Raw genomic sequence first — 24,241 nt, 5'->3', positions numbered from 1 at the left:
TTTTCTCTTCAGCTGTGTGTAAGGTGCATTTAAATCTGTCCATAGAGTTACTAATTTTAGTAATAGTTAATTGTTTTATTTTGTTTTCTAGTTTTGAATTTCTAGTGTGTTTTTTTCCCTCCCACATTTGCACTATTACAATTTTTAGTTGAAATTTTTAAAAACTCTCCCTGAGTAAAGTAAACATGATTTTACAATCCATTTGGTACTTTCACTCTCTGAAGTACCTGTGGGTCTTTTTGTTATATGTTGTTAGTGCTGTTTCTTGTTCATGTTGTTTTTTTTCTCTTCATGTATTGGTTATATTTGAATGAATGCTGTGTTTGGAAGATATTTTTAGACATAAGATGGGATCTAGAATAATATTATCATTCTCTATAAAGGATTTTTGTTTCCTTCTGCCACATGCCTGAGGGTACTAACAATCCTGGATCATCTTAAACCAATTTAACATTTTGAGATTTTTCTGGGCCACTAAATTACCTAAAAATGAGCTATATTTTGTACCATTCTCTTTGCTATTTACATTGTATATTTAGCATTATGTGGAAGACTCCATGTAAACCATGCCTGGATGGATCTGATAATTGTATTTACCTTAGGAGATACTGAGGACAAGCTTGACAGGAAATCAGTTATCAGGAATGGCCACAATACTACATCTTTTTAGTATATGCTGTATTTAAGGGGAGAAAGGCAGATATAGTGAATAATCTTATTACTGTCAGTTATTGTGTGGTTTTGGAATGGTGAATGTGAAAATAAGGCTTAGTGGCAAAACACATATGAAATATTTGTAAAATGGATTTTTGAAATGTTTATACTTTCCAGAAGAGGGCATTCTAACATAATGAATCCAGGTCAACTTCTTCCTTAGGAAGGAAGATGCTTTTGAGACATAGTTTTGCTTTATTACTGTACTGCATTATCGTGGTATTAAGATTAAGAAAGGACTTTAACCCTTTCATGTGGCAAATGTGGAAACTGAGGCCCACGTGGTAAAAATTATTTACCATTCAATCATTCAACAATTATTGAGTGATTGCTGTATACTCTATATTACTATATATAGATGCTATGAACAAGACTGTCAAGAGCTTGCTTCTAAAGAAGTTTAAAGACCAGTGGTGGGGAGAAGGGTACAAACAATAAAGTAAAATATTTTCAGAGAGCACTGAGTGCTCTGAAGAAAATAATGAAACAAGGTAAATGGAGAGGGAAAGGCAACAGGTAGCTGCCTTTTCTAATCCTATTCCTTTCCCTCCACTGACCTACTTCTATATTGGTCTTTATCATTCTCTTAACTTTTCTTTATATTTTTGCTGTATGTCAGTAAACAATATTTAGCATTGTTTAGCATATTTTAAATTTTATATGAATGGTATCCTGTGATCTTCTCTTTCTATAATATGTTTATTTCATTCAGTGTTATTTTTCTGAGGTTCATTCATATTGATAATGTGGCTATGTGTTTTCATTTTAGCTATTATTTGGTGTTCCATTCGTTATGTGAATATCTCATAAATAACTTGGGTTGTTTATAATATTTTGCAATTACGATTGCTGCAAATGAAAATTGTCCTGCATGTTTTCTTGTGCATATTGTGAGTTCCTCTTGGCGTTGGCTTTCAAGCTCTTTTGTCACTGTCCCACCGTAATACATCTTACATTGTGAGCTAGAATACACAATTGCACGTATGACTGAAATGACACTTTCTCATGAAGGAACAACTCACCCCTACTACAAGTGACATGTTCTCTGATATGTCCTAGTCTCTTTCACTTTACTGCATTTTATTAAAAACAAACAAACTACTCATGAGCCACCAAAAGGCGGATACCTGCAGTTTGAAAAACACTGCTTGAGGTGTACCCAGGAGGAATTGAAGGGCAAAGATGGGCACATTTTCAGTTTTACTAGATATTCCAAATGTACTTCCACATCGTTACAGTAGTTTACATTCCCACAAGCAGCATACGAGAGTGCCTGTTGCTCCTCGTCCTCGTCGCCTCTGGGATTGTCAATCCGTTTTCGTTTCTGCCAGTCTGATGGTCTGAAATAGTTTCTTACTGTTGGTTTGATTTGCTTCACTCTACTAGCTAGAGGTTCCAACCAGTGCAGGAAGACAAGATAAAGATAGAGCACCATTTCAGATCTTTATTGACTGTTTTTCTTCTTTTCAGTATTTCTTATTTATACCTTTGTCCCTTTTTCAACTGGGTTGTCTGTCTTTTTTTCTTATTGACTTTGATATGTATATGTAGATGTATACATATGTATATATATGTATGTATATGTATACCCATCCATCTATCTCTCTATATTTTTTTAATTCTTTTCTTGATAATATGCATTGCAATTGTATTCTCCCAGTTTTTTGCCCACTCCCTCCCCAATTTTTTTCTTATTTCTTTTGACCATAAAAGTTTTTATTTATATTATTGTGAAATTTATCAGTCTTTTACCTTACAGTTTATCCTTTTGGCATCTCTTTAAGAAATTCTTAAGCCTTAGTTTATAAATAGTCTCCAATCATTTACTGTAGAAGTTATAAAGTTATTTTTGTTTTTGTTTTGTTGATTCAGTTGTTTTTCATTTAGGTCTTTAATCCACCTGTAGTTTTTTGTGGATGGTATGATGTAGGGATCTAGTTTCATTATTTTTTCATACAGTCAGTCAGTTGTCCCAGCACCATCCTTTTAATAGTCCATCCTATTTCTTACCTCTGTCTTCTGCCACAGGAGCGTGTTTGTGAACGAATTCAGTTGTATTGGTTTCTCTATCCCAGGCAGTTTCACGCTGTCTTAATGACTGTAGCTTTAGAGTAACTATTAATATTTGGTAGGATGAGTTTTCCTACACCTTCTTAAAATCTTCAAAATTGTGCTGCCTATTTTTTGGCCTTTTGCACTTTCATTTAAATTCTAAGATCGGTTTATCAAGTTTCACAGAAACCCCTATTGGGATTTTTATTTAAATGGTGAGGATGTGGAGAAATTAGAACCCTTGTATGCTGTCAGTAGGAATGTAAAATGGTGCAACCTCTATGGAAAACAATATGAAAGTTCCTCAAAAAATAAAAAATGGAGCTACCATGTGATCCAGCAATTCCACCTCTGGATATTTATTCAAAAGAATTGAAATCAGTATCTTGTAGAGATATTTGTACTCCCATGTTCATTGCAGCATTACTCACAATGGCCAAGAGGTAGAAATAACCTAAATGTCCACTGACAGATGAATGCATAAAGAAAATGTGGTGTATACCTATACAATGGAATGTTATTCAGCCTTAGAAAGAAGGAAATGCTGCCATATGCAACAACATGGATGAACCTTGAGGGCATTATATTAAGTGAAATAAGCCAGTTACAGAAGGACAGATACAGCAAGCACGGTTCCACTTACATTAGGCATCCAAACCAGTCAGACTCATAGTAGCAGAGAGTAGCCTGGTGGTCCCAGAGGTTAGGGAGTGGAAATGGGGAGTAGCTCTTCAGTAGGTACAAAGTTTCAATTATGCAATATGAGTAAGTTCTAGGGATCTGCTATACAACATTGTGCCTATATTTAACAATTCTGTATTACACACTTAAAAATTTAAGACAGTAGGTCTCATGTTAAATGCTCTTACCACAATTTTAAAACACAAAATGTTGGAAAAGAATGTATCACTAAGATTCTTCTCCTCTCTCAGCTGTTTATGATGGAAAGGAAGGTAAAAAGCCTTCATTTATTTGTTGACTTGCTTTGGGGCTCTTTAGAAGGGTTTATTTAAGTCAGAGGGATTAGACTACTAGACAACATGTAGAGGGGAAAAAAACATGTAGAGAGGCTCATGGAGATTTTCAGGGAGGCTTGTTTAAATTGAGCCACTTAGAACATATATAACATATGCCAGTATAAATGTGGGCAGTTAAACTTATTTTTTATTTAAGTCCTTTACAGAGTTCACAAATAAGGATAAAGGTGGATAATCTGTTTGGAAAAAAAAAAAAAAAAAAAAAAAAGGAAGGTCTTTGATATGTTGAGATTCCATGAATCAGAGACTCCAATAGTTCCTTAGGGTCTTCCCATTATTTTAGTCATTCATTTCAGGGCAAGACAAACCAACTTTTTATTCACATTTTTCCCCTAGAATGGGACAGTTTTCATCTCTTTCCTGCCAGGATATTTTCATCAATTTGACCTTGTGGTCAACAACTCCATTTGGGGCACAATTTTCTGATATACAAGAAAAACATTTCTAATTAAGATGCTATCCTTCCAGCTATTCCTCTTATAGCTGCTGGTGTTGTTGGAGTTCTAAGTATGAGTGATTATCTCCGACCTCCTTCACTTGGCCGTGTCTTGGGGTAATGGAAAGAGGGGCACAGGGATGGAAATGAAATTTGAAATTTGTAAACGTTTTGTTTTGGTAAGCTCTTCCTCTCCATGCTGGGATTTCATCTAGCACCTCTAAGAATATTGTCTTAAATTATGGGCATGATGGCAAAACAAAACAAAAAAACATTATAGAAAATTCAGACGGGTGTGTGGTGGGGAGGTGTAAGTCATTCACTGTTTAAAAAGATTCACTGTAAATTTTATTGGTAAATTAAAATATGATTCATGTTGAACAATAGTGAAATATATTGACAATATCAGGAACATTCTGTATTTATTGATAACATATTAGGAAATAAATGCTACCTTTTTTGTACCTTTAATTGTGTTCTGTCTTGTATAGTTAACCAGCTCTGCCTAATCTCAGCACATACATTATTATTTCAGGTCCTGTGGGAATGGCCGCTGCTGCTGCTGTGGCAACAGGAAAGAAACGGAAACGGCCTCATGTGTTTGAGTCTAATCCATCTATCCGGAAGAGACAGCAAACACGTTTGCTTCGGTGAGGGCTTCCTTATCCATATTGTTGCTATTTCTCAAATATTTCGTGGTATGGACGACAGAGTTAGAACATAGGTTATTAGGTTCACTAAGGATACCAAGTTAGAAGGTGCTCTTACAAAATTAAATAAATGCAACTAGAAATATGATTAACAGATGTATAATATCACAGTAATTAATTCAGGAAATGTATGTGCCTGCTATGTGCAAGGCATTGTTCTAGGCCTTAAGGATATAACAGTGAACGAAACAGATTCCCTTAAAGAACTTATTTTCTAGTGAAGGGAAAAAGAAAACAAACATGTCATGTCAGGTGATGATAGGTGCTGTAAACAAAAGTAAAGTGGAGTAAGGAAAATAGGAAGGTTAGGGGATTAGGGGCAATATAGTAGTTTCCCTTTTTTTTATAGGGATGGTCTGGGAAATCCTCCTTGATACGGCGACCTTTGAACAGAAACCTGAACTAAGGGAAGGGACAACCGTGGTGATGTATAGGGGAAGAGCTTTTCCCCCAGGGAAAGAGGGAATAGCAAGAGGAAAGGTTCTGAAGGGGGAAGGAATGTGTTTGAGGAATAGCTAAGGAGAGAATGAGTGGTAGTGGAAAGCCACATCGCGGGGTCTTTGGTCTAATATAAAGGCTTGGACTTTTACCCTGAGTGAGGTGGGAAGTCAGTAAAGGCTTTTGACCAAAGCAATATGTTCTGACTTATGTTTTGAAAGGATCACTCAGGCTACTGTATTGAGACTAGACTCGGGGGTACAAGAATAGAAACAGGGAAACCAGTTAGGGGGTTACTGTAGTAATCCAGGCCAGAAATGACTGTTTTAAAACCAATGTAGCCAACGTGGTACGAGGGAGTCAGGTTCCGGGTGTATTTTAGAAGTCAGCTCCAGCATGATTCATTGATGGATTGGATGTGGGGCTTGAGAGAAAGAAAGGACTGAAGGTGACCTCAAGGATTTTGGTCTGATTCCTAGAAGACTTGAGATGACATTTATTGGAAGAAGAGCGGGAGTGAGGGTAGGGCAGAATCAGGAATTTGGTTTTGGACATGTTAAGTTTGTGATACTTCTTAACCATTAAGTAGAGATACAGAATAAACAGTTGAATGTATGAGTCTAGAATTCAAAGGGAATATCTTGGCGGAAGATATAAGCATATAGATAGTATTAATATTTAAAACTATGAGACTGGAAGAGATCACCTAGGGAGTAAGTGTGGACTTTGGTCTGAAGCACTCTACCCTTTAGAGGTTGGAGAGATGAGAGGAACTAGAAAGGAGCCTAAGAAGAGACCAGTGAGTCAGGAGGAAAGCGAAGAGAATGGTGTCCTGGAAACTGAGTGTAAAAAGTGTTTCAGGAAAGATGGCGTGTGATCAGCTATGTCAAATGCTGCTGACAGGTTGAATAAGATGCAAACTGACCATTAGATTCAACAACATGGAGGTCATGTTTGAATTTGACAACATCATCAAAGGAGTGTTAAGGCTGAAAGGATTGGAGTGTCTTCAAGAGAAAACTGGAAGAGAGAAATTAGAGACAGTGAATATAATACAGACTACTCCTTCAAGGAATGTTGCCAAATTTCTTGTTTTGTATGTAGCCCTTTTCTCATTTTTATTTCTTCTGCAGAGAAGGATTTGTAGATTGCAAAGAAAGATTATTACGTAGGTGTGATATGTGGAGGACTTAATATTTTGACAGTTTGCACAACATGTATTTATATATGATAAATTTAGTCTATAAAATGTTTCAGAAGCTTTTCTTGTAGTGCTTTAAACACTATATCCAAATTGTCTAGAAGTTTACTGGAATGTTGATTTCAAATGGAGTGCCAGCCCATGTAAATGATGTGACAAAAGCTAGAAAATATAGTCTCAATTAATAACATAAGAAAAAGATTAGAACAAACTGAAGGAGTAGCGTTTTCTCAATCCATTGAGATTTTGCTTCCTGGAAATTGTTGTCAGTTTGGCTCCAGAAAACTCTTATAAGACTTTTAAAAAGAAAAGAAAAGAAACTGAAGGTACATAACTGTAGCTTTCAGCAAACAAAGAGGTTATATATCACTAGATGGGCAGTTATTCTCATTTCCTTTAATAATAGTACAGGCAGAAGAAATTAGAATGTATTATTTATAGAAATATGCTTGCTATAAGGAACATAGACACAATAGTACATGCTTTTGGAGAAAGATGGAAAACTTTCATTTTAGATATGTTGGCTTTGCCTCATTTGAATTGGCGTGACTCACCGGTCCCTAGACTATGTTCACAGAAGAATTATGGAATGCAGAACCTTAAAATATTCTTCCATGATTTCACAAGAAAAGGACAGCATTTCTATTTCATCCAGTCTTGACATATTTGAAAAACCTCTTACTCTATCCTCATTTGTAAAATACTGCAGGACAGAATCAGTGTTTATATGTCACAGTGGAAATCTGGAAACAACATTTTTGAAGTAGTACTTTTGGATAAAATTATGCCAGTGAGACAAACAATGACTATATCAAAGAAATTAGAAGCAGGTCGTTTAAGCCTCCTTCATTTAGCATGGAGATGATATAATAAAGTCTGTAAGAGGACATCTCAGTCGTAATCTTTGTTAGAAATAGCAGTCAGGAGAAGTCCCTTTGGTGTCGCTAAGATCAGGAAGGTGATATTTGCCCTGTCCAGCATTGTGCCATGGCTTCATCCTAAGGTAAACCTGTATTGTAGACCCTTAAATCCGTGGGCTAGTCATAGGTCTGTAGGACAACAGATTTCTACTGAACAGGATAGCAAACCTCACACTCCCCTTTCCACATTTCAGGTTAAAGAAAAGGTATCCACTCAGAATAAATTGTCTCAAGTCAAAGTAAATTTTGTGTCCATGTCACTGTAATTTTTATCTTTTATAACTGATTTTATTCTCTTTTTATTCTCTGATTCAGGAAACTTCGAGCCACATTAGATGAATATACGACTCGAGTGGGACAGCAGGCTATTGTCCTCTGTATCTCACCCTCCAAACCCAACCCTGTCTTTAAAGTGTTTGGTGCAGCACCTTTGGAGAACGTGGTAAGAAAACTGAGCTGTGTTCTCAGATACCCTTTGCTTTCTGTGGGTCGTTCCCATTCTTGTGATCTTCTGTCTAGCATAATGGTTATTGCTTGTACCCGCCGCCTCTCAGCCAGGGGTGGAGTGCGGAGTGGGGTTTTGAAACTGCTTTATACAGATCAAAATAAAAAGAATCTTCCCCTTATCAACTGTGACTCGTGTTTAAGAACTCAGCTCAGTTGACACTTCCTCCTTGGAGCCTTCTCTGACTTTCTGCACAGATCAAAGCCCCTTGTTCTATCCAAGACTCACAGCACCTCTTAGCACTTATTACAAATGCACTTTTGTTTCCTTACTGGCATGATTATTTGGTTAATGTTGTCCTCAGCTAGATTGTGAGCTGCAGGGTGGCAGGGCCTGGATCGGCTGTGTTCTCCTGTCTGCTCCCAGAGCCAAACACAGCGCCTGCCATGAGTAGTTGCTCAGTAATATTTGTTGAATGAATAAAGCATCTTAAACATTTGGCAGCACTCAGAAATCCAAAAATGCAAATTTGGTTTCTAAATTCTAATCCTACATTATATCTAAATGGAGACCTTGAGAAGTAAAGGTCTATGAGTAAAGTAAGGTTGTGTCATTCTTTATAGTACTTGTCCCAGTTTGTAATGATACGTTTATTTTTATGATTATTTTTGTGTTTGTCTTCTCCACTAGATTGGAATGTGCACAGTAATGGGACAACCTGACTTATAAATTTGCTTCCCATTTTGTCCCCATCCCTCGGTTAGGACAGTGCTTAGCATACGGTAGATGAATAATAAATATTGGTTGGATGGATGGCTAGATGGAGAAGCTGCTAGGCTCAGAGATTACATATGCGGTGTCTCTATTTGTAACTTGGAGTAGTGAGATAACTTAAAACTAGGTAAACTCTCAGAAAGGGCCTTTGACTCTGATGGAGAACGAAATGTCCTTACCCAGAAACTCAAGATTTCTTGTGATTCACTACCTTTCGATCCACTGTCTTCTGCAGTTTAAAGCCTTTTGTTTTTTTAAGCCTCTGCTCTTTAAAACAAAGCAGTTAAAAAACCTTCAGAACAACCCCACTGAGTGTTTTGGGCCCTTTGAGTACCATTCTTAGTGAAGGTGTAGCTCCCATAGTAAAACATAGTTCTCAGCGTTTAGACAGGCTGATTCAGTCCTGCCCTCGGGTTGGTATTAACTAGGGGAGGCATAGGTAGTTAAAAACGCCACTTGTGTGAAAACTGTTTTGAAGCTTTGTTTTTTTTTTAATGGTTCCCCACATTGACTTTTCCTATTTGTGGCTCAGGGTCCTCATGTGTAAAATAAGGATAATATCCACCTCACTGTGGAGCAGTAGAAATTAATTAAAGTTGATTTTCATCCCCCTATATATAATGTTCACAGAAAGCTGGCATGAAAACTTTGGCAAATGATAGATTCTAAAGTTTCTCAGTCCTGAGGGCATTCTCTTGGTGGCTTACTGCCATGTCGCATACTTTTATGAGCTTTTTAGGAACAGGCCTAGACATATTGTTGAGGGACAGAGAGAAATTTTTTTTTCACCCAGAAGAACCATAGTAGTTTCTGAAGATAAAGTTCTTTCCTCAGAGTCAATAATCCATAGCATTTAAATGGGGATGCACTGGATACGACTAACCAATTCTGCAGGTACAGAAATTAGTCACGGAGGCAAGCGATGGCTTTGGGTTATCACCAGCTTCTTCGAAATCATCCGTGTGCCTTTTCTAATCCCACCTTCCCATTATGTAAGTGGACTCTGAAGTCAGTCGTGATTTCTTCTTCTAAGTCATTCACTTATTTTTATATGTTTTTAAAGAATGGCTTCAGCTTACATGAAATGTGGAAGTGTATTTAAGAAGTAGTAAAGTTAAAGCCCTAACGTTTATTTACTTATTTATTCAACAAATAGCTAACACTCTTAGGTACAGAGTATGAGATGAGGATTCCATCTAAGTCCTTTGAGATTTCAAGGTTCAAAACTAGGGTTCCAAGGAGCGAGGGAGAAAACTAGAAATCTGGGCTGAGGCAGGAGAGAAGGGAGGCTGACATTGGGGCTGGAGAGAGAACGGGATGCAGCCACCATCATGGGCCACATCCTGTGACCACACATCCTGTGACCTGACTCAGAGCCGGATGTGCTTCAGGATCACAGGTCTGCGGGCATCTCTGACTGGGCATCTCTCTGTTGTATATTTCAGAGGACGGTACATTATTCATCCCAAAGCAGCTCATAGGTTAAAAAAAAAATTTTTTTTTAATCTTTTCGGGACCTTCCTGAAGACTCCCTTTTTATCCAGAAAAGCTTCGGGTATAAAGAGAATTGTGGTATCTTGTCTGGGGCAGTTTATGCAATGTGACTAAAGGTCCTTGTGGTTGTAGCGGCCAATTCCTAAGTCCTCAACAAGCACGTTCTGTGCCCAGAAGTCTAATAGCTCCTAATAACACCCTAAGCCCCCTCCATCTCTGGTAGTTATGAGAATGTTAGTTGATGTATTATCTGTACATGTCTAAATATGTGAAATTAGTGATAATATAAATTTAAAAAAGGAACAAAAGACCAGTTCCTGTGCTCAGCGATGTCATGCGCTAGTTGTGTACAGTGTAGCCTGGAAATAACAATAGAAGTGACACCTGATTATTCGAGCCTGTAGGTGTTTAAAGGAGTAAGATTGATGGTAAGAACATTTGGTCAGTGTTCTCAGAGGAAGTGGAGATTGAGTTGGGCCTTGAAAGAACGATAATATTTGGATTAGAAGCAGAATTAAAGACCTGAGCTAAGCAAAGAACTTGCTCAATGCAAAAGTTGGTAAGGAGACTGACCAGCTAAAGAGAGAGGAAGGTACGCACAGTTGCCCGTTAGGACCCTGGGTTGAGCTGGGAACTCGAGAGGGTGCCATTCACATAGTCTGCAGGGCTGGACAGCCGCAATTGTATCTGATGGTGGAATACATGAAAAGTAGAGAATCATTAGAAAGGTTGAAATGCTGGACTGAGAAGTTTGGACTTCCTCCTGTAAAAAGTGGGCAACTGGAGGAGCATTTCTGAGAAAAAAGATAAACGATCGTGAAGCGGCTGAACATACTACAGGCTTTGGAACTAGAGAAAAATTAGTGTGATTTCCAGCTATACTCCTATGTACTACGATACGATTTGGGGAAGTTACTTAAGTTTATTAAGCCTCAGTGTTCTTATCTGCAAAGTGGGTGTGATAGTATTTGCCTTGTAAAATTATGTGAGAATTAATTGAAATAAAGTATTCAGTGCTTGACACATAAGTGCTCAGTAAACGATATTTGATTATAGTAAGTCATTGTTTCATAAATTTAAAATGGCAGTGGTATACAGGATGGATTGGGGGAAGAGAGATTGGTAGTCAGGTCAGCTGATTTTGTCTTTAAATGGTTTTTAACTTTGTGAAAGCAGTTAGCTGACAGTGACATTGATGTGAAGTGACAGAGGCTGAAGCTGTGGTTTGGGGACTAGAAGGTAGAAGTTGGAAAACAAACCAACCTGTATTTCATCATATTTATGACATCATCAATTATAAAATACACCATTATTTACCTCGAAGAAAGAAAAATATTGACAAACTCTGACACGGTTTTTATCAATTAGAGTTTTTATTTTATACTTATTGAAAGAGCTCTTTCAGGCTTATTTAGAGATTTTAATCATATTGCTTTTGTATATACATAAAAAAGAAAATGTAAGTGAAATAATTGATATTCCTAAAGCTTCACATACAGAATTCAACTCTTGAATTATTTCTTGTTTCAAAATTGTCATTGTCTGTGTGGTTTCATGTAATATTGTCCACTGTACCGTCAAGAGCATGGGCAGTGCTGCATTTCTGTAAAAAGTGCTCTGCTATCGTCTCTGAGACATTTTTCCAAGTTGTGACGTTTGCTGCTGGTGCTTCTGGGTCTTACCAGAAAGATCACTGAGAAGGTTATCAGATAACCACTAAGACCATGTTCCTTCTCAAATGATGCTAAATGGTTTGTTGGTTGGAGAGGCCAGGGGCTGCAGTCCTGCCCCCAGGAAGAACAGCCGTGCTCCCGTATTTGCGGACAGTGACACTGCCCCATGGTGCCTGGTCCACGGCAATTTTAAATTGCATCCCAATGTCAGAGGACTGATAAAGGTGAAAAAAATGCCTCTCCTCAGAATGGATAGATAAGATAGAATTGAAGCACTGGCTTTATAATTCTGGGAAAGTTACATAACTTTGCTAAGCAAGTTTAGAAATACTGTGATTATACCTGAAGTTGTTTTGTGGTAAATTACTCTGACGGATGTTTTACCAGCATTTTCTTTCAAAACACAAGATATCTTTAAGGAATTACATGTAGCACAGGTAAGTTTAGCAAAATGCCTGGATATGAATTCTTAGAATTTACTGACCCATGAAAATAGGTGAAATTATTTGAAACTAGCTAATAATGTAATAGTAATAACCTAATGATTGCCCATCTTTGAATGCCAGGTGTTTCCAGCACAATGGCATTTATTTGATATTATTATCATTCACTCTTACTGTATGAACCTACATACTAATGTGATGATTTAACCTGGTGTGTTAACGTTCAAAGACCAGAACCGAGGCTTATAAGATGCAGTTTTTCTGTGGGTTGGTAGCTTAAAAGCCCTATGAAGGATACAGAAACCTAGAAAGCAGAAAATCCAAATCCGTAAAGTTGCCATGGCAACACCAACTGTTTATGTTTCAAAAAATATATTGGCAACAATTTTTTAAACTTTCTTTATTAGAAATCAGAAGAAAACTGAGTATCTAAGAGTGATAATGATCCTACATGTTTGCATTTTTTCTTTATCCCATTCGTTGGTGACCTATTTGGAAGATTCTGTGACTGTACAAGTTGTACTTTGGGGCCAACAATAATTTTTACTTTTCCACATGCTTGAGGTGGAGTGTGGGAATCTTTCTTTTTAAATCCTCATAGTGAGATACTTATAAGGAAGTGTGTCCTGATTGAGAGTCCAGTCCCCTAAGTAAGAAACCCAAGACTTAAGCATTGTTGTATCTTCTGGGCAAACGTCATTTTCTCTTCCCTTTTTTTGTAAAATGATTGGCTTGAGCCCTGAACACAAGTTAATTTCCTATCCCATCTTGTCACATTTTCATAATTCCATGGCTTCTTTGTTATCCCCAAAGGTTTCTTCATACCCCTTGTGTATGCTGTTAAGTGACTGAACCCATTATTGGTGGTTGTAGGTCTGATGTGTCTCACCTGTTTCTGCGCATGATAGAAGAATGTGTGCGTACAGATGTGCTGCTGTTAAGTTCTCTGTCTTTGGAGACAACTTTCACTAGCAGTGGAAGGAATGGAGTCAGAACAACAATGTCTGGTTCAGACCTAGCTCATCAGTGTCACAGAGGCATCGTCGGTATGAAGGTCACCTCTGTCACCAGGGAGTACGAGGAAGGAGAACTTGAGCTGTGGGGCTGTTTCCGGCCACCCAGCTACAATATACACCTCTTGTTTGTGTTCTCTGATGCCTTTCCGTCCAGCCTGTTGTGCAGTTTAAGCTCCAGTCTCTGGTCGTCTGGCATTGCAGGAAAGGAGAGGCAGTTTCAAATAGGTTGCTCAGAGTCTTGAAAATCATTTGGGTGATTAACTGCCACAGCTAGGTTTTAGCCAGTGGCCTGGCAGATGCCAAATAATGAGTGCACATCTTATTAGATCTGGAACAGGTGATGAAAACATGATTTTAACTGAAGCAGTGTATCTGTAAAGCTTTTTTCACCGGCTCCTTTCTACCGTTGTTACCTGTAATTTCATCATCTTTTCATTTAATGTGATGTCTTTGGGGCCAACGGGTATTTTTATCTGCTAGTCTAGAAGTGTCGGTTCTTAAGGGCTCTGTAATGGCGGAGGGAGGCCAGCCCCACCCACTCTCTGGTTGCCTGGCACCGACCCTTCCTGGCTGTTGGGCATCTTGTTTACTTCTGCTCTTAATTCCCTGCAGGTGCGTAAGTACAAGAGCATGATCCTGGAAGACCTGGAGTCTGCCTTGGCAGAACACGCCCCTGTGCCACAAGAGGTTAACTCCGAGCTGCCGCCTCTCACCATCGACGGAATTCCCGTCTCTGTGGACAAAATGACCCAGGTAAGGGGCGTGATGTGAGGAGGAGACGCAAGGACCAGAGGCGCAGGTGTGGGCGGGCCTCAAGTCGCCTTTCTTAGTTTTGTCCTCAGTGGTACCACCAGAATGAGATGCAGGGAAACAGGACCCCCTTGGAAAAGAAAATGTTGTGCTCCCCACCGCGGACATGGGTGTGCCTTCTTCCTTCCGTTGGCAATTGTTTTTTCTTTCACCTGGGCCCTTGGGTTAGATAAAGAAACCTTTAGCTTGGAGTTGGCTTGGAAAGGAGACTTAGGACTTTGGTGAATCACAGTCAAGTGGGGCAAGTTAACTTCTAGTCTCTTCTGGGCCGAGCTGCTCCTCTTTCCATGTCAGTTCCGAATACCACCACGCTGCTGCCAAGGAAGGCTCCTCTCTCCAGAGAGTGAGAATGGAACATTCCGGACACCTTCCTGAGTCATCGCCTCCCTCCTCCTCCTCAGAGAAGGGAAGTCAGAATGTACTTGGCCCGATAAATCAGCATACCTCGGGAATTGTGCTGGGACTCTTTCTTTTAAAATTTTTTAGCTTTAAATGTGATAGCTTGACCAAAAGCAAATGCCTTTTTTACAGTTGAAGAACTAGTTATTTAATGAAAATGTTGCCTAAGGTTTTTAACACAAGACAAAGACATTTAAAAACAACAACATAAACCTCCCCTTAAAAAAATAACTGATTTCAGCATTTTCAATATTATAAAGTTTGGTCTTCCAGGAGCTCTCTTAAAAATGCTTCCGTGCTTATTTCAGATAGCTCCCTATTTGTTTTTATGGGAGGCAGTGTTACTAACCTACAGTGTTAGTTTATTAAGAAATCGTTTTCTCAGAAATTTTGTTCCTTCTTCTAAGTACTATTGTGCTATAGTTAGTGTCTTTGTGTAATTACTTACAATTTGGCCTGAGTTATCAAAGTCTATATTTAAGATACAGTAAAGGAAGGACAGATGTTTAACACTTTGGGTTCACCATGGAGTTATAAATATTGCTAGCACAGTAAAGTCTGTGATTAAATCTAGTCTGTTTATGCAATAAGGGTATTTGCACAGCTGGAAAGGCTCCAAAAATAACTGTCCTGTGCTAATATTAATTCAAAATCGATATTAATTAGAAGTAGCACAGTTACAGCCATATTAACGCATCTAAAGACCAGGTGAGGAAGTGTATGCTTAGACTACAAATGGATCAAATATATCAGGAAAATTTCTCTTTGATTAATGAACACTGTTAATTATTGGAATAATTCACAGTTTATTCGCTTGTGACCTTTGACAAGTGATTGCCTCACTTTCTCCTGCCTAAAACACACAGCTGTCCTCTGACAGATTTAAGGTTCTGAAAATATTTGTACATCAGACACAGACTTCTTTAATTTATCCCTTATTTCCTCCACTGTCTAACATATTCATGGGAGTAGTTACTCAAATCTCTTCATGGAACTATGCAGTAAATGCCTTTTTTTATAACATATTCTCCCACCTTATTTCTTTATTAATGTACTTTATCTGGCACTATCCAGTTGTGAGTTTTCTTTCCTTATCCTGTCTTCCAGCAGCCTTTAACACAATTGATTACTTCTTCCTTCTCAAAACACTTCCTTCTCTCCGTTTCTGTGACCCACACTCTATTGAATACCCTCCTACTTCCCTGGATCCTCCCTTTCAGCTCGTCTGCTGGCTCCTCTTCCTCTGACCCGATCAATACTGGCGTGTCTCCGGGCTCTATCTTTAGTTTCTCTCCAGGTGATCTCATCCTGTCCTGTGGGCTGTATGTCCCATCTCAGTGCTGTTCATACCCCAGCTTGTACATCAGATCTTCATTACTTCCAGGCCCCACGCAGAGCCTGTGATTGCCCCCACGTTCCACTCCAAATCTGGTCCTCCCCTCCTATTCCCCATGTCAGTCAGTGGCACCCCCGTCCATCTTGTTGCTCAACTCCCAGCCTAGGAATAATCCTTGATTTCTGTTTTGCCCTCACTCCTCCACCAACCACATCTAATTCATTAGCTAGTACATCAGTTCACCTCTGAAATGTACCCCGACTCTGACGGTGCTTCTCAGTTCCCATCACCACCCAGCCCAAGCCTTTAGCATCTCTCACGGACTATGTCAATTGATCGATTCTATTGATCTCCTTGCTGCCACTCTTGTTCTGCTACCGTCCATGGTCCACAGAGCCACCAGAGACTTGGGAAAACTTAAGTCAGGTCATGTCACTTTCTCGTTTAAGCCCTTTAATGGCTTTTCACTATTCCTGGAATCAGATTCAGACTCCGCCACATCCTGAGGCCCCATATAATCCGGCCTCTCCCAACCTCATTTCTCATTCTCGCCCTCAGTCTCTGTGTTCTGGCTGAACTGGCCCTCTTTCTTCTTGTGAAACACCCCAAGCTCATTCTTTCACTTGTGCTCTTCTCTCTGCCTGAAACATTTTTCTCCCAGATCATTGCATGATTAACCTTACCTTATTCAAAGTCTAACTCAGCTATCACTTCCAGAGATAAGCCTTTCTTGATTGTCTCATCTAATGAAGGTTGCTCCTCCCACCAAGTTACTACCAAATGCATCCCCTATTTTATTGTCTTTGTAACACTTATCACTACCTGAAATTATCCTATTTATTAACATTTATACAGTAAATTCTCACTCAATGTCGTGGATGGGTTCTGCAACTTGAAGCGAAACCAGTTTTACCACAGGCTAATAGATATAAACAAGAATTAAGTTCCTAAGGCATCTCATCAACGTTATAACAAACCATGTTATTCGAGGACCTGCTGTACTCGTCTGGGTCTGTCTCTCCAGCTAGAATTTGAAATCAGGGACTTAATTTCCATTCTTCGCTGCTGTGCAGTATAGCTGTCCAGCACGTAAATAACCTCTGTATTCTAAATAATAATACTCAGTCAGTATCTTTTCAGAGAAACCCGAATCCAGCGTAGTGGGTAACTGGACTATGAGTCTGCTGAGTGGGTGTTCACTCCGTGCAGACTCCTCGGGAGATGGCACTTCCTCCAAAGTCTGAACCAGCAAGTCGGTCGGAAGTAACATTTTATAAACAAAAAGCTAAATTGTGATCTACTGATTGTTGGATTCATGGATCTTTCTGTGAACACCTGAAGGATCTCTAAATAATGGTTCAAAAAAGGAAGGCATTATCTAAACTTTTCCTGTCATTTCCTACCTGCTGTTATTCTGTCCCTAGGGCCATTCTGTCTGGTTAAAGAAAATACCGATATAAGGTGAATTTTTTTACCCTTAAAAAAGGGTATCTCAGATATAAAGAACACCTAAAGCTGACTAAGAACACTACGTTAGGTAAATTCCTCCCTGTGATGGGCATTTCCCCTCTCTTTGTCACACTTGGTGTGCTAGGTTGAAATAATCTGAGGTTTTGATTATATTAAATCATCTTGTGGCTACTGAGAATTATGAAAATTGGCTGATGGCCACAGAACTTAGAGCAAACAGTTTAATTATCATGTTGGAGGTAAAACATTTGAAACTGTTTTCCATTTCGTGAACTTTGCACTGAGTAGAGCTTGGTGCCGTGTTAGATCCACGGGAAGCGGGTACTCAAGTCGTGGATCAGGCTCAGGGGCACTTTTTTGGAGGTGTGCACTTTCTTTATTGTCATAGATTCTCTCCTTTCCTTCTCACCACACATGATGACTAAAAAATAATCCATAACAAATAAAATAAAACAAACAGATGGTGAGGAGTGAGTAGGATGAGGAAAAACCCAGCTCCCACCTGAATGGGAATTTCTGAGTATTGGGATCCTGGTTTTTTCCCCCAATCTTTTTTTTTTTAATTGTTTCATTTTGTTTTCCTTGGATACTTTCTTCTTAATGTGAGCCAAATACCTTTTTTCCCCCTAATTGATCCTACAGCTTTTCACTATTAATAGTAGTAAAAGCAGAGATTTATTTCACAGCAAACCTAGATAGGCAAGAGTATGGGAATATAAACACTTTAATACACTGTCAGTAGGAGTATGTACATTGGTACGATTTATCCAGAGGGCAGGTTGGCAGTGAGTATCAGAATTTAAAATGTGCTTGTCATGCCCTCCAAGTAAACAAAGACACGCTCATGGCATTGTTTACAACGGGAAAAGCTGCGGACAGTGGGACTGACTACACGACAGTAGCAGTCCTGAGGATTTACATGGAAAGAAGAGCAGCTTAGCTCAAAAGAGACTAGAAGTTTAGTATTCAGTGAAATACTAGACACTAAAAATTATTTGCTCTCTATTGCAGTGTCCTTATACTTGTGGTATATTAAGTTAAAACAGGTTGTAAGATAGCATTTCTTTTGTACTCTAATTTGAGGAGTTTAGGGCTTTATTTTTTTGTTTCTTTTGGAGGGGGCTAGATTTCCTTTTAGGGAATACAGAATTGAGTTAATTGATCTCATTTGTTTAAAACGGGTGTCAAAACTGCGGTCCGCAACCCATTGTTAATTGGCCCGCAGCAAATTCCAAAAATATATTTAGTTTACTTAAACCAGGTGAGGCAATACGTACTTCACCTCGAGTGAGTGGCCCGGCTGTTTGTGTATTTTACCGCATATGGCCCTTGGTAAAAAACGTTGAAAAAAGTTCAGATACCCCTGGTTTAAAACATGCATACAAAACTTGCCTGTGTGTGTGTGTCTGTGTGTGTGTGCATATGTAAAACTTTAGAGGGGTGTACACCAAAATAGTAACAGTGATTATCATTGTGTGGTGGCATTTTGGGTGATTTTCATTTAATTTTGGTCTAATAAGCATGAGTTACTTTTATAACCACAGAAACACAAAAAGTACTTTCATATTTTATATTAAACTTAACTTTTTAAAGTGCAAGTTTGATGATGTTTCTGTTTTGTTTTATCCAAAGATTACTTATTTTTACGATTGGGTGAAGATGTCAGCAATTCTTTTTTTTTTTCCTTCTTATTTTTCTCTCCTATAGCTACTGTGTGTTGGAAGGCACACTGCTAAGTTCTTTACAGGGATATCTCATTTAATCCTCGCCCTCCAGAGTATACATACAATTCCTATTTTTATAGTCAAGGAAGCAGAGCTAGATATGGTCTCTAGCCACTAATAACAAAGTAAGTTTAATTGGACAGCAGTTCTAGAGTTCAGACCATATGGGTAAATCATGACTTCTTTGAAGTGATGAAATTCCAGAATTGTACAAGTGCACAGTAATAGAGGTGGACTTTGGTTAACCAGACGGTTCTGCTAATCATCTTGTCTGCACTGAATGCTGTGGGGATGACTGATGTTTAGATTGATGTTCCTAATTTACAAATATAATTCTATATACAGTTCTAAGATGAGTTCTGAATCATCTAAAGAAAGTAAATTATATTCAATGTTGTACTAATGTTATGTGTTCTATTATTTGAATTGTTTACAAATTAGAAAGTTAGCATGGTTTATTAGAGTCGGAAGATCTAGTCTCCAGTCTCAGTTCTACTTATTAGCCCTGGTTCTTAGCTTCATCTCCTGAAAGTGAGAATAATACATGCCCTCCTACCTTATGGAGTCAGAGGAAGAAAAAAATGAGGTATTATATGGGAAAGTATTTTGAAAACCAAGGCATCACACAAAGGTATTATTACTAATTATTAATACTAATTATATATGTTACCTGTATTAACTTTTGAATAACCTGAACGTGCCATTTCTCACCCATTCTTCACTTAGAGAAAGTTAATGAACTTAGAATTTTTATTTTGCTCAGCAATGAAATGGGACAATACAGGTGACAATATATTGAAAAACTGAGGTATAAAGAGAGGAAGCAATTTATGAAGCAAGCTAGTGACAAATAGAACTTAGGGTTGAGTCTATATTGCCAGTGCTTTGTGGTTCGTTCTCTCTCTCTCTCTCTCTCTCTCTCTCTCTCTCTCTCTCTCTCTCTCTCACACACACACACACACACACACACACACAAACGATATTGTGATCATCACTCGGGTTGAGTATTTCAGCTAATCTACACTAAATGTTTACTGTTTTAAAAGAATTTCTTGACTTGCTCTAACAACTATCAAAATTGTCTCCTACACAGATTGAAACTACATGTAACAGAGCATCTTAAGTTAAGTGTGAACTCAATGCCCTGATTCTTTTAGGAAGCAGCTCCGTAGTTTTGGTTTTTGTTTCTTTGTTTTTGTTAAAAGCATAATTCTACATTAGTAAATAGAATGTTTACCTGAAAAGCTTCTGTTTTTCTTACTATAAACATATCTTGATCCTGATAAAGTCCTTTTTTTTACATGTGGTAAAAACCACATAGCTTTGTATTATTTTTAGTGATATAATAAAATCTTGAATTTCTAGGCAACTTGAAAAATCGTGGCTAGAACTCCCACATCTGCCTGCCTCCTTGTGTAACAGTTGAAAGAGATTGAGATAGTCTTAGCAGAAGAAATCTTAATTGGGTGTGGATTCTGCAACCCCAGAATTCATTTACAGTGAACTAATGTGTCCTTTTTTTCAGAGATTTTGAAAGCCAGGTTAGCTTTGTAGGACTTTCTAGGCTACTTCAGACCAGAGACCAGAGGATGGGCGTCATGGTCCTCAGGCTCAGCGTGCGTGGGCATCCCCTGAAGGCCTTGTTTGTTTAAATGCAGACTGAGTCAGTAGGTCTGGAGTGGGACCTGAGCTTCTGCCTTCGAGCAAGTTTCCAGGTCATGCCAAAACTGCTGATTCCCAGACTACACTTTGAGTTTAAGGAATTACATCGTTTCCTAGAGTCTTTATGCAATTATTATGATTTTACCAGTGAAAATCAATTCTGCTCTTTACTGCACTTGACTCCTCTAGTATTCTCTTGTTCTTGGGAGGTTGTAAATCTTTCTGGAATTTGTGTTAGAAGAGATCCAGGCAAAGGTTATAATTAGAGAAGAAATAGCTCTGGAAAGACCAGTCCAATATTATTGATTAAAATCCACTGTTTTTTCCCTCCTCCTTTTCTTCTCGCCCCTTGAACTTAATGTCTTCTTACTCTCACTGGGGCCATCTTTGTTGCATTAATATTCCCTTGGATTGATGATGTAACAGGATGGTAATTCTGCACCAGTTTTCAGGGAAACCTCCAGAAACAGTCAGCACAGTGATCGCTTCATTAGGAAGAAGTCATTCACGGGGCTTCATGGGTTTTACTTAGAAAACATCAGTTATCAGTTTAGGTTTATTTGAGTGTTTTTTGTTTTGTTTTGGAAAAGCATGGGTCTGGTCTTTTCTGCTCTAAGAGTAGAAACATGCTAAGTGAAACCAAAACAAAAGACAAATAGTGTGTGATTTCACTTATATAAAGTACCTGGAATGGACGAATTAATAGAGACAGAAAGTAGAATAGAAGTTACCAGGGGCTGGGGGAAGTAGAAAGGGGGAATTACTGTTCAGTGGGTAGTTTCTGTTTGGGATGATGATGATGAGTAAGTTCTGGAAATGGATAGTCGTGATGGTTGTACAACATTGTGAATGTGCTTAATGCCACTGAATTGTTCATGATAAAATGGTACATTTTCTGTTATGTATATTTTACCCCAATTAAAAAACTTTTTTTAAAGAAGGGCTGTATAAAAAGTATTTTAGTTCAGTGGTCCTCAAATGTGGTGGCACAAATTGAACCAAGTGCGGAACATAAAATCCTAGTACCTGGGCCACACTCCAGACCAGTTAAATCTGAATCTTTGGGGATGGGATCCAGGCATCTGAGTGTTTAATCTCCCCAAGCGATTTCGGTGTGCAGCCAACTTTGAGAAACACTGTTGTAGATAACAGTTACAAACTGTAGTGTCAGAATCTATATGCAAAGCAGGCTTTTCTTACTATCTGAAATTATTAAAATGTGTTTATGTATATGATGCCATCCGCATTTTGTAAATATTAGGTAGGCAGGATGAGATTAAGTGAATATAAAGGTAACGAAACATTGGATGTGTTCTTAAGTAGAGCACAGCGTATTTTGAGCAGAGTAAAAGAATAAGGGTATATTCGGGAATACTAAAGGAAGAGAATAAATTCCATATTCAGGATACGACTAGACTAGGGAAAAATACCTGCAAATGATATGACAAAGAATTCATATCCAGACAGATTAATATTTCCTTCAAATTGATAAGAAAAATATAATTAGAAAAATAAGCAATGTCTCTGAACAGTTCACAAAAAAAGAACCAATAATCAATAACCATATAAAAAATAAGAAAGCTTGGTAATAAAAAAATGTGAAGGAGAGTGTGAAAAAATATGTGTGGTGGGAGTGGGGTTGGCCAAATCTTTTTGGAGGACAATTCGGCAGTATCTATTAAAATGTTAAATGCATATACTCTTGTGAACCAGCAATTCAACTTTTCTGCTAGAGAAATCCTCACACGTGTGCACAAAGAAGCATGTAGAAGACTAGAAACAACCTAAATGTTTTTCAATAGCAGGATAGTTAAATAAAATGGGAAAATCTATAGCACGGTACTAGGGAACTACTTTTTTAATGAGATTATTCTAGTTGCACTGCCATGAGAAGATCTCTATGGCAAAATGCTGAGTGGAAAAAGTGAGTTGTAGTAAAATGTGTACAACATAGTACATTTGTGTTTTCTTTCATCACATAAAATTGTGTCTTTCCAGCATGTAGTTACGTGAATGTGCTGAATGCATAAAATTTGGTGTTCGTCAAAAGAAGGGTGTTTGTCAAACTAACGCCTCTGGACAGGTGACTAGATTGGAGGAGGGTGGGTCGAAAAGAGGGCTTTGACTTTATCTTATTTAAATTTTTGTACAAGAGTACTTCTGGGATAAGCTAGTAGAAACTGACCAATCTGAAACCCTTCAAAGAGAAGGTAGAATTTTAAGAGCATTTTGATTAGTGAGAGGGAGATGGTTTGATAGGTTGATGGGGTATGGAGGTAGAGAAGCAGACGGGTTGGCTTGAAAGAGGAGTATCTAAGTGAGTATCTTCATTGGCTGTCCCTCAAGTTCTCTAAACTTATCTTTCCTTCCAAATTTGTTTTTCTCATGTTGTTATGCGAATGTGTTTTATGGGAAAATGAGATTGAGAAGCCAGTGTTTTTGCTACCGTGTTTCCCCAAAAATAAGACCTAGGATAATCAGCTCTAATGTGTCTTTTGGAGAAAAAATTAATGTAATAAGACTGTCTATAATAATATAATATAATATAATATAATATAATATAATATAATATAATATACCGGGTATATTATAATATAATACAATACCCACTCTTATTTTACTATAAGACCGGGTCTTATATAATATAAGACTGGGTTAATATAATATAACATAATACCGAGTCTTATATTAATTTTTGCTCCAAAAGACGCACTAGGGATGATTGTCTGGCTAGGTCTTGTTTTCGGGGAAACAGGTAGCGCTCCTACAGAATGGGGATGTAGGACTGGTGTTTCTAATAAGGAAAGCCACTTTCACTACCTCTATGAACGGAGGTCAGTGGTACAGATAATTCCAAATAGTGAGGAAAAAATCATTATGCTTTTGTTTCCTAATGCCCTTTAAATATTTATTTGCATATAATTGGGTCTGTCAATCTGGAAGTTCATAGTTTTAAATTAAAATAATGAAGCCATAGTCTGAAAATTCTCCAGTTTTCCTTCCCTGCCACATTCCTGTTTTCCTGTAGGCTAAAGAAAACATCTTTCAACATGGTTTGATTTCATCTGCCTTCCCTTTAAATTTATTATATATTCTTTGATCTCTTCAGTAGTGGTGGAGTTGGCAATGTTTTGGTTTGAAAGGCCTTTTCTTGGTGACTGAACCGAAATGGACGCCAGAAGCCTTAACATCCCTAGACTCGGTTCATGTAGAGATAGAGGGAATGAAAGCAGAGGGGCATGTGGGAATGTATAAGGACAGTGCATTGTTAGACAGCAAAGAATTAACAAATGGAAAATTTCTTGGAGCCTAAGGACTACTTTTTCATTTTGGCCAGATTAAACTTTTTAGAGTTTTAAAATTTTTTTCTTTTAAAACCCTCTGTGGTTTCCACATAATCTTTCCCTTTGGTTGCCCTGGTGTGAATTTGATATCTTTTTTCTTTGCTGAATGTGCCCTGAACAGAGTGGTACTTTCTACTCTTTGC

At 38.1% G+C, this 24,241-nt stretch overlaps 1 protein-coding gene across 3 annotated transcripts in view; it reads left to right on the top strand.

The window, feature by feature from the left end:
* NRF1 (nuclear respiratory factor 1) overlaps nt 1-24,241 on the top strand; it is a 117,015-nt gene that overhangs the window by 45,332 nt on the left and 47,442 nt on the right. For all 3 annotated transcript variants that reach the window (XM_019751370.3, XM_019751361.3, XM_019751352.3), the window contains 3 exons: nt 4,775-4,889; nt 7,824-7,950; nt 13,966-14,106. In XM_019751370.3, the coding sequence (XP_019606929.1) occupies nt 4,775-4,889; nt 7,824-7,950; nt 13,966-14,106 (383 nt within the window). The remainder of the gene's footprint in view (nt 1-4,774; nt 4,890-7,823; nt 7,951-13,965; nt 14,107-24,241) is intronic.

This window comes from Rhinolophus sinicus, chromosome 8 (genome assembly GCF_057876585.1).
Source record: "Rhinolophus sinicus isolate RSI-liver-muscle chromosome 8, RSI-T2T, whole genome shotgun sequence".
Lineage (NCBI taxonomy): Eukaryota > Metazoa > Chordata > Mammalia > Chiroptera > Rhinolophidae > Rhinolophus > Rhinolophus sinicus.
Note: the sequence above shows the minus strand (reverse complement) of the source record. Positions and strands in the feature narration are given on the sequence as shown.